Raw genomic sequence first — 14,941 nt, forward strand, 5'->3', positions numbered from 1 at the left:
AAAATTTTTGCTCTTTTATTGTAAGAGGTTGTCATTAACTATTATTTTGCTTCTGTCTGTTTAAGTCATCAACCCATTGGCTGTTTGGATCCTCAGATACCGAGCTCGATAGCTGCAGTCGCTTAAGTGCGGCCAGTATCCAGTAATCGGGAGATAGTGGGTTTGAATCCCACTGTCGGCAGCACTGAAGATGGTTTTCCGTGGTTTCCCATTTTCACACCAGGCAAATGATGGGGCTGTACCTTAATTAAGGCCATGGACGCTTCCTTCCCACTCCTAGCCCCTTCCTATCCCATCGTCGCCGTAAGACCTATCTGTGTCGGTGAGACGTAAAGCAAATTGCATAGATCCTCAGATAGCACCACGAAAGGTTATGCGGTTATAGGGAAACCATAAAAACCAATGGCAGTGCGAAAATAAATCGTACTAGATTATATGGGGAGTGATGTAGTTTTCCATTGCTTTCCTTACACATTTTCCTTATTTACATGATATTCGTACATCAGATTTCCTCTTCGCCATTCCTATTTACAATTTCAAAATTTTTATGAAATTCTCCAGCTCACAAAATAGCTTGAACTGAAACTAATCAGTCATTATCTCCGATTACGTCAAAACTATCCATACTTATTATAACCGGCTCCGCAGAAGGAATTTCATCAAGTTTTTACCCGCTCCATTAATCATCTGCAATTTTCTGAGCATGTCTTCAAAAGTTCGGGAGTTACAGGTCGTAAGGCATATAGCATAGGCCTAGATATTTCGTTATTTCCATATCCGGCTCCTTGGCTTTGATTCAGAGCAACCCGGCTTCAATTCCCGGCCGGGTCCAGTGATTTGAACCTTAAAACGTTAATTCCTTTGGCTAGGGGATTGGATGTTTGTGCTGTCCCCAGCATTCCTGCAACGCATCCACCAAACACACACAACGCTATCCCCCTCCTCATTTATAAGCATACCGGGCGAGTTGGCCGTGCGCGTAGAGGCGCGCGGCTGTGAGCTTGCATCCGGGAGATAGTAGGTTCGAATCCCACTATCGGCAGCCCTGAAAATGGTTTTCCGTGGTTTCCCATTTTCACACCAGGCAAATGCTGGGGCTGTACCTTAATTAAGGCCACGGCCGCTTCCTTCCAACTCCTAGGCCTTTCCTATCCCATCGTCGCCATAAGACCTATCTGTGTCGGTGCGACGTAAAGCCCATAGCAAAAAAAATTTATAAGCATTTTCCCATACAGGACAGATGCCACACACAAAGATTGCACCCGATTAGCTAGCCACATTCGTTTTTGCCACTTTTCTTTTGACATACGCTCAGATAAGCTCAATCTATCGCATTCAGTAAGCAAATGGCAGCCAAACGAGCTGGACATCAGGTCGAAGTTGTTTTCTCAGTATTTCAAATTTCCTTTCAAGTAATATGGAATGTTAAATAGTAATGTTGTTGATTTTACTTCCTATTATCTACACTTGAATGGTTTTCAAAACCGCTGAGGTGCCGGAATTTTGTCCCATATGTGTTCTTTAACGTATCAGTAAATCTACCGACATGAGGCTGACACATTTGAGCATCTTAAAATACCACTGGGCTGAGCCAGGATCGGACCTGCTAAGTTGAGATACTCAGCTTGGCAACGGAATGTTGTATAACGAGATCACTTTACTCGGATTTCGTGAGTTGGTTGAATCGTTCAGTGTATGATGGAGATGAAATATTCCTGGCTGTAAGCTAATATACAGCGTGATTCAGCCGCCCCTTCCAATGTGGTTTTATGCAACCCACAATGTTCATTCCCTCCTGAAAACATCTGCCCTGCCGGTATGCTCAGACAACACAACCGGATATCTTGGTATTTACCGCCTCAGCATGATAGGACGCCGTAATGTTTTACTCGTATTAAACAGTGGAAGACATGCGTGTGCCTTCTATATCATATGAACCTGACACGCCGGCGAAACACTAAATTGATATTGTGACGGCAGTAAATCTAATATTTGCTATAAGCTGCCCAGTGCGCCGTACGGAATCGTAGTGTAGTTGGTAAAGGCTTGGCTGAGCGGTCTTGCATGTCAGGTGGGGGTTCGAGTCCGGGGCGAAGATAACAAATTTTTGAAATATTTCTTTAATACGTAGGCCTACCGCACGCAATGTAAGTTCAATATCTGCTTTCATGCAAATTGTGTGTGAATGTGTTTGTGGCCCTAAGAAGGGCGGATTACTTAGCAGGCAGGACACACACAGACCGGAAATAATAGGAACACAACTGCCCTGACAATGCTTTATCGTAGCAAATTCTCGATGTGATGACCGTTTTGGTTTATGTACATTCGGGCCCGCTTTCCAATAGATCGTCTTGCATGCTGAAGCATTCCAGGTGTAATTGCTCGGCAGGCGTCCGCGATGAGTTGCCGGAGCTGGTTGGGATTTTCCGGGGCTTGAGTGTAAACGTCGTTCTTCAAATGTCCACACAAGAAGAAGTCTAACGGCGTTAAATCCGGTGATTTGGCGGGCCAAGAAACACGGCCTCCTCGTCCTATCCATTTCCTTGACAGTTCCTCGTTCAGATGGTTACGAAGGGGCAAACTCAAATGTGGTGGAGCTCCATACTGTTGCAACTACATCGTCAAACGATCGTGCAAGCGCACATCCTCCAGCAGCAGCGGGAGTTCCTGACGCAGGAGGTGCAGGTAGCGTGGGCCCGTCCAATGACCCTCAAAGAAATAAGGTCCAGTCAGGCTATCGCCCAAGATTCCACACCAAACATTCACTCCCCATCGTACTTGATGGGCAGCCTGTCGCACCCAGTGAGGATTGTCCGGACTCCAATAGTGCATGTTGTGGCGATTGACGTTCCCATTATTGTGGAAGCGCGATTCGTCCGAGAACAAGATATGCGGTACGAATGCTGCATCATTGTCCAGCCTGCCTAATAGTTACCTACAGAACTCCATTCGGGATTCGAAATCCCACCCATGGAAATCTTGGTGTAGCTCAAGATGGTATGGGTGAAATTTATGTTCATGCAGTATTCGCTAGACGGACGGCTGGCTGGTGTTCACCTGTCGTGCAATCGCCCTTGTACTAATGTGTGGATTATTACGAGCTGCCTCCAGAACGGTCTCTTCTGTTCCACCCGATGTAACGGGCCTATTGCGGACTGGCGGCAGCTTGGAAATCACGCCTGTTGTCCTTAGGCGTCTTTCAACACGACTGAATGTCGTAGCAGCCCGGAGTCGTCTGTTGGGATACCATTCCTGGTACAGACGTAGTGTCTCGCACGCGTTTTGTCTTGCTTCTCCATAAATGAGGAACATGTCAACTTATTCCTCCGTGGAAAACATGCGGAATGACAGCAGAGATTAGAGTACATTCAGGCCCTAACCAGCGGAGGCACAAGATGAATAACAGCGTCATTCTACTGTTTCATCATCATCATCATCATCTGTTTACCCTCCAGGTTCGGTTTTTCCCTCGGACTTAGCGAGGGATCCCACCTCTACCACCTCAACGGCAGTGTCCTGGAGCTTCAGACTCTTGGTCGGGGGATACAACTGGGGAGTATGACAAGTACCTCGCCCAGGCGGCCTCACCTGCTATGCTGAACAGGGGCCTTGTGGAGGGATGGGAAGATTGGAAGGGATAGGCAAGGAAGAGGGAAGGAAGCGGCCGTGGCCTTAAGTTAGGTACCATCCCGGCATTCGCCTGGAGGAGAAGTGGGAAACCACGGAAAACCACTTCCAGGATGGCTGAGGTGGGAATCGAACCCACCTCTACTCAGTTGACCTCCCGAGGCTGAGTGGACCCCGTTCCAGCCCTCGTACCACTTTTCAAATTTCGTGGCAGAGCCGGGAATCGAACCCGGACCTCCGGGGGTGGCAGCTAATCACGCTAACCACTACACCACAGAGGCGGACCATTCTACTGTTTGATTGCGGTAAATGTAGACCTGTATTTACGTATTCAAACAACATACCGACGCAAAAATATTTGACCGACGCACGATTCGAACCGTCGCTAGCACATTCCCTCGATTGCTGGACGAACGCCTCACCACATCCGGTACTCTACACTGCTGGAAACACGCTGGTAGTACGACGAGAGCAGAGTACATACGCCATCCGGTTTGATTCCTCTCTTCGTTACACCCGATCACGAGGCACGACACATTTATCATAGTTACAGTGTAAAGTGACTTTGTTACATGATTTCAAGACGTCATGTTTCGCGAACGGGTGATATAATACTTCACTAGGGTTGAGAATCGTGTGAAAAATGTGCTCTTTGAACATCAGTACTATACAGTACGCCTGCAGGGGAGTAGCACCCCTCTAACGATGTGCACGTTAGTTGGGCTGCGGCAAACGATGTTGGAAGGGGCTGCTGAATCACTCTGTATAATATCTGGTTTTCTCCAGCAGTTCTTTTCCGTGTAAGATTCCATCATAGTATGGTATGCGGCCAGGACAATAACGACAACTGATTAATTAGCAAAAGACTCAAGATTTTAATAAACCATACTTCAAAATGAGATGAGTTCATTTCGTTGTGGTAGTCACTACTTGCCTTCCACTCAACAGAACATAGTTCCATCTCAGGCAAAAAGCCAAGCTCGCTCCCAATGGAATATTATGACGCGGTTGCCGGCGCTGGATGATGTTTTGAAGCCTCCCCGCCGCCCAGAGACTGGTTGGATATGGTCTGTTTGTTAAAGACAGGTTTGAGGGCATCTACAATATTTTCCTGCAATCCATAATATATTTTATGATTCTGAACACACCAAGTCTAATCGGTATAGAAAAATCAGGTTTTCAGTGTCCTTACGAAAGTATGTCGAGAGACGGAAATTTAAATATATACTTTTTTAACAAGTTGCTTTACATCGATGAAAGGAAGCAGCTTTTCGGTCATCTGGGGACGTACCAACATTTTTAAAGCACGTACAAAATAATCTTGCCAAGTGATTGTAACCAAATATTATTACAAAAACGACCATGGCATTAATTAAGGTACAGCGTCTGTATTTGCCTGGTGCAAAAAATGGGAAACCACGAAAAACCATCCTTAGGACTGCCGACATTGCGGTACGAAATCACTATCTCCCGAAAATAAAAAATAAATTTCATGAGCACAGGTTTCTTGCTGAACTTCTTACATCTGAATTTCAATATTTGCACAGTCTGTTAAGTGTAGATCTGGACATTTCTACAAAACCACTCATAATTGGTCTTGACGATTTTTAATAGTAGAGAAAACATTTTTTAAATGGCCGTCATGTACGGTTCTCGTAATGAGTCCACGAGGAAACTCCTCTAAGACGATTTTATGGTTTCCTCCCCTTACACACAGCCTCCTTCCAGGTACAAGCGTCTGGTTTTTTCTTCTTCTTTAGCTGGGGCACCACACGGCAATATCAGATTTCCAGATTTCAAACCACTCTGGTAAAGAAGATATTCCTTATCGTTTGCTTTAGAACCTTCACATTTAAAGAAACAAATCGCTCTGAAATCGTCTCTTCCGATAATGGTGACTTTGGTGGTGTTTTGAATAAGTGGGAAGTTGTGCGATCAAAACATACACACCAAACCTCCACGCTGGCAAATTACGAAAAATTCAACGGTAAGGTGTGAGTCATGGGTAAATGCCAGCAATACGCACAACACTCACAACAGAACGTCGCAACACCGCCTGTCCGGTCATCACTGTGTTAACTGAACGGCAAGCATTCTCTTTCTTAATTCAATACAATTCGATACAAAACTAGTGCATCGGTCCAACTTTTCCCTAATTGAATGGATGAAAACCATAACGGTATAAGTAGCATTTTGGCCATTCAGAGAAAAAGGCATTTAAACATCTTCAACACTCATATAAAGCATGCTATTTGTAATTATACCACCCATCACTAGAGCGCAGAATATTACCGCTATCACTTGTATCTCTTTGCTGGTGAAAGGATACTTCCTCCCGGAGTTACATCCTGCACTTAACTCATTTTTTTTTAAATGTCACTTATACCGTTATGGTTTTCATCCATTCAATTGTTCTTTATAAAATCACTAATTAGAGCGCCTCTAACGACGCTTAGTATGACTTCGTAGGAGATCTCGGTACTGAGATAACCTTTCTTCACTAAATTGATAGCGACTCTTTTATTAATATAGATAAGAGAGTATAATTTCCGAAAATTGTTGAAAACACTTCAGGCTACGCTGTGTTAAAATTGGTTATGATCGGGAGACACGGTTTTTATTGTACGTGTTTCTGAAAGGGTGGTTTGTTCGTAGATGATCGAAAAACATTTTCATTTTCCAATCCCGTCAAAAGAACTGAACCATTAAAAATAAGAAAAAGTATGGATACCACATCTAAACATAGAAAAAATGGAGATAAATTTTGGTGTATATTATCGGACCATTTGTTCAATATTTATAGAGGTTTGAATTCGAGTCTACATAATTTTGAAACCGACAGTCAGAGCTCTCAGCTACGCCACAAGTTACGCCATAGTCATCCTGCGCCGAAGTTTATTTGTAGCAGGGTGACAGTTTCCTTTCCGCGCCTCCTCTAGCCAACGGTATATGGCGACTCATCCGTATGTTGACTAGTTCCAATGTTGCTCGACTTCTGAGATTTCACAGGGTATGGCCTCGCCGATCGCGCGAAGCAATAGTCAGTAGGACGCAAAAGCATACCGCATCATTATTAAGAATCATTTTAAGGAAGTTGTTCCTCTGTCCGTGTATTCCGAGCTGCCTCATGAGGATGCGAATTCAGAGGTAGGTACAACGAAACAATATCGGGCAAATGCTATATATTGCCCTATTTATTGAACTAACACTAGTGCCTCGGAGAAAATAAAATAAAAGTACAAGTGATGGGCTCCACAGCGGTGCTCTAAACTGCCTTCACAACCCATTTCGTGAACAGACTACTGCAATAAAGTGCACAGAATGAAACACCAAGCCATCGTAAAATAACAGTGTTGTTGGTGTTGCCTCTTACTGACTGTTTTCATGGTTTTCAGTGGACGCCGAGGTCCCAGAAGTTTGTCCTGAAGGTGTTCTTTTACGTGCCGTCAAATCTACTGACAGGAGGCTGACGTATTTTAGCTCCTTGCAGATACCACGGGACTGAACCAGGATCAATCACTCTGACATGGGCACAGAGTTCTCTACCGCCTGGGCCTCTCAGACCGGCTACCACGGGATTGAACCAGGATCAAGCACTCTGACATGGGCACAGAGTTCTCTACTGCCTGAGCCTCTCAGACCGGCTACTGCAGGACTGAACCAGGATCAAGCACTCTGGCATGGGCACAGAGTTCTCTACTGCCTGAGCCTCTTAGACCGGCTACTGCAGGACTGAACCAGGATCAAGCACTCTGGCATGGGCACAGAGTTCTCTACTGCCTGAGCCTCTCAGACCGGCTACTGCAGGACTGAACCAGGATCAAGCACTCTGGCATGGGCACAGAGCTCTCTACTGCCTGAGCCTCTTAGACCGGCTACTGCAGGACTGAACCAGGATCAAGCACTCTGGCATGGGCACAGAGTTCTCTACTGCCTGAGTCTCTCAGACCGGCTACTGCAGGACTGAACCAGGATCAAGCACTCTGGCATGGGCACAGAGTTCTCTACTGCCTGAGCCTCTCAGACCGGCTACTGCAGGACTGAACCAGGATCAAGCACTCTGGCATGGGCACAGAGTTCTCTACTGCCTGAGCCTCTCAGACCGCCTACTGCAGGACTGAACCAGGATCAAGCACTCTGGCATGGGCACAGAGTTCTCTACTGCCTGGGCCTCTCAGACCGGCACATAAATTTGTATTTACATCGGCGTTAAAAATTATCGGGTGTTCATGTAAAGAAGGCCGGGCCCTGCACTCTAGGGGTAGTGAGTCTGCCTCTTACGAGGACGCCCCGGGTTTTATTCCCGACCAGGTCGTTTGGAAAATACATTTCGTAAAGGTTCTATCTTGAGATCTTGGTAAAATCTCCAAACTATCGTGGGGATATAGCCTAAGGAAGGTCTTCGACGTTATTTTTGTTCACTTAAAAACATCACTTTAGGAGACGCGGTAGGCTCTACATCAACATCATATGAGAGCTGGCTCGAAGTCCACTCAGCCTTCGTGAGTACAATTGAAGATGAGAGGATTCCACGCGCTGACCACGCGTCACCTCGTAATCTGCAGGGTAACCATAAACAGTGTTCGAATGAATGAAACTGAATTAATTAAAGCAATGTATGTACAAACTATAATAGGTCAATAACGCTTATATTGGACAATTATTACCGGGAGAGTTGGCCGTGTGGTTAGGGTCGCTCAGCTATGAGCTTGTATCCTGGAGATTGTGGGTTCGAATCCCACTGACGGCATCCCTGAACATGTTTTTCCGTAGTTTTCCATTTTCACACCAGGCGAATGCTGGGGCTGTACCCTAAATAAAGGTAATGGTCACTTCCTTCCCATTCCTAGCACTTTTCTACCCCATCGTCGCCATAAGATCTATCTGTGTTGGTGTGACGGAAAGCAAAATTAAACGAAAAAATTGGACAATTATTTGAATACTTAATGACAGTCGGCGCGACGTAAAGCCCCTAGCAAAAAAAAAAAAAAAAAAACTTAATGACAATCTTTCAAAGAGAGTGGGTCCTCTTCTTAGATAGAATGGAGAGTGATGTAGAATTGTCCAGCAGTGTAGTTACAAAGTAAGACCTTTCAAAGCCAATTTTGAAGCAACTAAGACTCTTCTGTTTTATTTCCATCATCGTATGGAAAAGCATTCCGTAAAGGTTCTGGCTTGAGACCTTAGTAAAATCCCCTATATATCGTGGAGAATAAGGTCTTCGAAGTCATTTTTTCTTCGATTAAAGACCATTAATTTGGGAGACCCGATAAGCTCTAGATAAACAATATTAAAATTAATATTATTATGTTAAGAAGGAAGCCATACTTCCCAGCATTGACTCAGTTAAGTGTAACTTAAAAGCTTTTATATTACACTATAATATACCTGTAAAAATAGTGTGTTTTCACAGGTATGCTATATTTTATATAATATATTGAACTGTGTGTTGGACAGACTGAAAAGATTTTAAGTTAAATTTAACATATTATGATGTTACTTTCATTACATTCGGCCACAGTTTCTACGAATACTGTTTTGGGAATTTGATTCCAAGTCGAATCATTTGAACTTTCGTTGGGGTTATGAATTCGTCCGTGAAGGCACTCTTCATGAAGTTGTGGCTCCGCCAGGTCTCTGAACAGTCTGGCCTATGTCATGAAGACCGTTGTGTTATAACTACATACGGGGACATTAAATGGAAAACGTGCACTGCCACTAAATGTTAGCAGACAGAACTTAAATAGCAAAGTCAACTCCGTACAGGCCATAGAGGCCCTGGGAGGAGTGGTAATTAAAGGCTACCATTACCCCTAACCTAGGCACTTTGTGCGTTAGAGTGGTTAGCTCAAGGACCGGCCACTTTTTCCTCCTGGAATTAACCTGGTGCTCATTTTTAATGTAGGCTGAAGGAACCTCAGGGCCATTTGCACCTCCGAAAATGGAAATTTCGTTTCTTAAAATTCTCCCCTTCCTGACGGGGAATCGAACCCACGTCCTTGATAACTTATATGAAAGAATTTCAGGCTGTACTGGAAACATTTGACAGTTCGTGCATGTTTACCATCACACTTATAATTTATGTCACTAAAATTATTTTCATGTGAGCTGCATCATCACTGTAACGATTCTGTAGAAACAACCACAGTCACTTACTTTGCTCTTTGAAACATTCTTCTCATTAGCTTTAACATTTATTTTCAAACTAATGGATATCGATCTGTTACATTTTTCTCAAAGATTTCTTTGAAATTAAAAATATGTGCCCCGTTTGGGGGCAAAAATTAGGAGAACCGCACGACTCATTTCTAACCTGTTACGGTTACTAGATGCGTTTAACATTTCATAAGAGACTGTTCCGTAAGTAGGGTGTCGATGAGTTAACCCATATCACATTTAACGTACGGAGGGAGATGCGAAAACTTGTCTCCTTTAGTACTGAATAGAACGCTTTCGTCACCATGTAGGGAGTGCTGCCGGAGCATCAGCGATGGTTCCCCTTTACTCAATCGCCCACAAATTAGTTCATGCAACAACCTAGAACATTCCTTGTTACATCGCTGATTTCCAATGGTAGGAAGGAACGTTTTATAAATGATATGTGGTAACCACTTAAAGCAACACTTGTAGAGGAACGAGCGATAATAAGATTATTCGAAATAGTTAGTTCTTGCGTTAAGGAATCCCTGTATTTACTATACGCTAGGATGTATACAGTTTAATAGTTATAATGGAAACGAAGTGTCATAAGGCCTGCACTGAGATTTTTACTAGTCAAGTCTAAAAGTAACCAAATATGTGTTTAAAAGATTATTGCAGAGGACATTGAAGTTTTTACACAACACTGTCTTCAACGTGACCCACTTTTGCCAGCGTGCGTACCACTTTTCGAAGCAGTTTATCTTCGGTCACTTCACGCCGAGCACGCATCGTATTCGTCTTCAAGTCTTTGGCCGACGCTAACCTCCGCCCCTTGAACAGGTTTTGTTTCGTAAACAGGCAGTAATGCGCTGAAGAAAGATCTGGAGAATACGAGGAAGAGCAATTGTGTTATGGAAAGACCGGTGTGTAGGGGCATTGCCGTGATGGAAAATCCAATTCAGACGTTTCCACAAAAGAAGCCTTCTATGTCGCACTGGGTGCCGAAGACGGGGAAGAGAGGCAATATACATATCCATAGTAACAGTTTGAATTCCAGGAATGAATTCGAAATACACCAGACCCTGAATCGAAGATCACTTCCACCATCAATTTCCCCCTACTCCTGGGACCCCAGGCAAGGCAGAAAAGTTGTTTACTTAGCAAGGTGGAGCCAACCAAAGTTCGGTTACATTTTTAATCTACTGGTATACATAGAGAAGTGTAATTATTCTAGCTTTTACGTAGAGCTGTATGACTCCTGCTCTGAACCCTCTTTTATATACTGACGGCTACAACACGTGCATGTTTTTGCCTTGGTACTGATATTGCTCGTTTAATTAATTTTCCTCTTCAAAGCCATCCTCCGTTATTGAAGAAATCAGAACGGTATTTTAAATTTTAAATTTACTCGCAACACATTCCTTGTAGACCCGATAAACTGAAGGTCTCACAAAATACGTTATTTATCGTAATACAAGGTCCACTAAGCAGAGTGATCTGTACAAATCTAAGATGGTATTGTTAGGTTCGGAAAATGTGTTAAGCATGTGCTTGGTTCAGATGAAAGGGTGTGGATTCGCTTCCCTGTCAAGGACTCGAAAAAATTAGAACTGAGTATCCTTGAAAGGAAACCGTTTTATCTGTAAGTCTACGATCTGACTGAGATTTGGTACAAGGGCTTCGGTAGGAATGTTTTATTCAGCCATATCACAATTGGATGCCCATTCATCTATTTAGAACCTGTTTCGGGGTGTCAAAGTTTGCGCATCTGAGCACCGCATAAAGAGGAGTGAGCGGTGCGAAGCAGGCAGAGGCGGCGCGGCGCGGTTGGCCAGTTCTTCTGCCACGCTTCCACTCTTTCTCACTCGTACACACCCTACCCTCGGCTTCCCGCAGCTAACTCCTGCCTATGCGATGCTCAGATGAGAAAACTTTTATACCCCAAAACAGGTTCTAAATATATCAATGGGCATCCAATTTTGATATGGCTGAATAAAACATTACTACTGAAGTCGTTGGACCAAATTTCAGTGACATTGAAGACTTACAGATGAAGCTGTTTCCTTGTTAGTTACGAAGTTACGAATAGTTACGAACCTTTTACCTCTCCACTGCTATTCGTGGCCTGTATGGAGGTAACTTTTCTTTACAGTTACGTTTAGAGCTTGAGCGTCCAAACATATTTATTTTCCAAATATTTGTTGTTTAATTTGTTATTAGTTAAAACGATTAACATTCAGCATGACAGTAGTGAAATTTGTTTCAGAAAGATCTGGAGAACACAGAGGATGAAGAAGAGTAGTTGTGTTATGGAAAGACCGGTGTGTTGGGGGCACTGCCGTGATGGAAAGTCCAATTCACACGTTTCCACAAAAGAAGCCTTCTATGTCGCACTGCGTGCCGAAGACGGGGAACAGTAAATATATTTGAAGCCTGACTACTGTTAAGCTCAGTTAGGTAGGTCTACATGTTATTGACATTTTACTTACCGCGATAGCGGGAATATTTTAGCATCTTAAGGTTTGACTTTCTCATCTCTTTCATTCATTTTTCTAGAATAAACTAGACAATAATGGATCTCATAGAAAGACATTTCAGAAATCTGTATTTTCAAGCATGTCGACGACTAATTGCGCTGAAAGAGAATCACTGTGCATTAGATTCTTCATTACAATGCTTGCCGAAGGAAAATCTGTATTTCCGTTTTTAGTAATATGTTCACAAGAGAGTTCTGTTTGTCTAGCTCCTCGAAGCAAGTGAATTCCTATTCAGTCAGGCTACCAAATACACAGTTACGAATATCATGAAGTACTGAGTACACTCTCAAACTTTGCAGGAAAAGGTGGTAAATTGTATATACTTCTCTCTCATTCATTTATCAGATATCAGTTTGTTTATTTATTTATTATCAGTAAGCGAAAATAATAAAAAAACATACACAAACAAAAAAATACAGCGATAATGGATCACGTTCCATGCTGAATCTTCTGATGCCCATGATGTCCGTGAATTAAACTTTACGATGAAGATATAATTCAGAATCAATAGTGACAAAGATGCATTTTTGAACTTTTATACTTCATTGTGATCCATATATCTGGGAATGTAAGATAGTACAATACGCGGATAACACTTCCATACCAACAAATATGCCACTCAGCTACCAAAGAAGTAAAATAACTGCCATTTTCATTCCACATATTGTCAATATTTGATCGGCAGAGAGAACTTAATTGAATTAACAACCAATTAACCTAAGTAATGTTTGTTCTGAAATGTTCATGTTAACACATCACACTCCCACTTGAAGCCGAATTCTTGATACGCTTCGCAGAGATAGATGTAGGACATACAGCCGTCTTATTAAGCCACGGTCAGGAACTTAATTTGTGAAAACAATTCAGAATGTTGTAACTTAATGAGCATTATTACATCCGAAGGAAATGTCTTAAATAGTAACTGCTTTTAAAGAGGGGATGATTCAACAAAGAAGAATGTGTCGTATTTTTACGACAGTTGTTCTCTGGCAAGTGTGTCATCAGCTGTAACCCAGCATACACAATCAACGAGTATTCTTGATATTATGTCCAAGTTGAATCCTCCACTTGAAATCTCACTTCTTCTTGCATTGTCCGTAAGGCATACTGACTAGACGTGGGAAGAGACCGTGCGGTAAGGAAACCACCGGTTACGTCGATGCACCTTCAAGTGTTTCGCCAGATGATCAGAACGGGAAAATCGCTTCTCACAGATGTCACACTTGTAAGGCTTGACACCGGAGTGAGAGCGTCTGTGTCGCGCGAGCTCATCCGACCGAGAGAATCGCCACCCACACCCTGCCCACGTGCAGGCGAAGGGCTTCTCCCCCGTGTGGCGGCGGAGATGAGCCTTCAAATGAGACGACTTGGCGTACACTTTGTTACATCCTCCGAAGGTACAAGGAAAGAGCTTGTCTGTTCCTACCAGGGGTAGCTGTAAGGGCAGTGTCTTATTGGTGTAGTCATGAGACGCCATAGCTACACTAGCAGGAGTTCCTTCACTTTGCGGAGATTCCATCGTGTCAAGAGAGCACAGATCAACGCCAAGGACCACCATAGGTGGCGGGTATTGCAGTTGCTCAGCGCTCTCGCGGAGGAAACTGGTACAGTGGTCATTGCAGAAGGCTGTCCTCTCCGGTAGCACCATCTCGTGAATACCATAATTGAAACTATAGCTGTTCCTGTCGTCTCCAGTGGCATCCGAGAAGTTGTTAGAGAACAGATAATCCAGTTCACTGCCCAAGTCTGACAGTTCTCCGGTTGAATCTGAAAGCAAACAAGAAAATAAGTAGACTCAAAAGGTATCAGAAGAAAATGCATCGAGGAACAGAATTATCTGAACAAGAGATCCAAGACTTTAAATATCTTGATGACTCAGTTAATAGGAACATCTTGAAGATCCATGAGTGAAGTGATTCAAACAAAAGTATTTTCTATGTTCACCCTCGGAAGCATATTAAACCTAACTTGTCATCACTTACTTTGGAAGGAACCGGAATGGCTAACTTTAACACAATTACAAAATGTCTAGTTTATAAATTTCACTGTAGTAACATATGTACTTTTGCATTACGGCGTTCCTGGTTTTATTTCAATGCCTCTGGTAACATTGAGAAGTTCTGTTTTTGCACGCTCACACCAAGTGTTTCTGAGTTCGTGGTTGTATAGTCAGTGCAGATGTTATTGTGTGTTTAATTAGTTTCGTATGAGAAATGTGTATATGTTTTGGGGTTGCTTGAGTGTTTGTTAAGTACGGAAAACTCAGTGGAGAGCCTCTTGAAAACCGCCTTTTTGACCAGAACTGTGGAAGAAAAAGCAAAGCTAAAGAAGTTAGATAGACCTATCACAGATTTAGATAATGCTCCGAAAGCCACTTCTAAGAAATCTGCATGCACTAGAAAATTTAATAGAAAGTTGTATGAAAACGATTGGCGGTGCGGATGCGAGATTAGAAATGCCTTTTTCTGTTTTACGTGTTTGTGTTTTGGCAATAGTAATTCTTGGGGAACAGTGGGTGTTAAATATCTTGGGCATCTAAACGCCTTAATTAAGAAGCATAATGACAGTGAAAACCACACTAATAATTCTTTAAACTTAAGTGCTTTGGGAACGGTTAACATTGCAACATTATTAAG

At 43.1% G+C, this 14,941-nt stretch overlaps 1 protein-coding gene across 1 annotated transcript in view; it reads right to left on the reverse strand.

Annotated features, from left to right (window-relative positions):
* Positions 1 to 13,151: 13,151 nt before the first annotated feature.
* Positions 13,152 to 14,941, reverse strand: part of LOC136863522 (uncharacterized) — a 34,494-nt gene continuing 32,704 nt past the window's right edge. The window contains exon 3 of the mRNA XM_067139909.2: positions 13,152 to 14,072. Within this exon, the coding sequence (XP_066996010.1) occupies positions 13,417 to 14,072 (656 nt within the window). The 3' untranslated portion in view covers positions 13,152 to 13,416. The remainder of the gene's footprint in view (positions 14,073 to 14,941) is intronic.

The sequence above is a fragment of the Anabrus simplex genome, chromosome 2 (genome assembly GCF_040414725.1).
Source record: "Anabrus simplex isolate iqAnaSimp1 chromosome 2, ASM4041472v1, whole genome shotgun sequence".
In the NCBI taxonomy this organism is placed as follows: domain Eukaryota; kingdom Metazoa; phylum Arthropoda; class Insecta; order Orthoptera; family Tettigoniidae; genus Anabrus; species Anabrus simplex.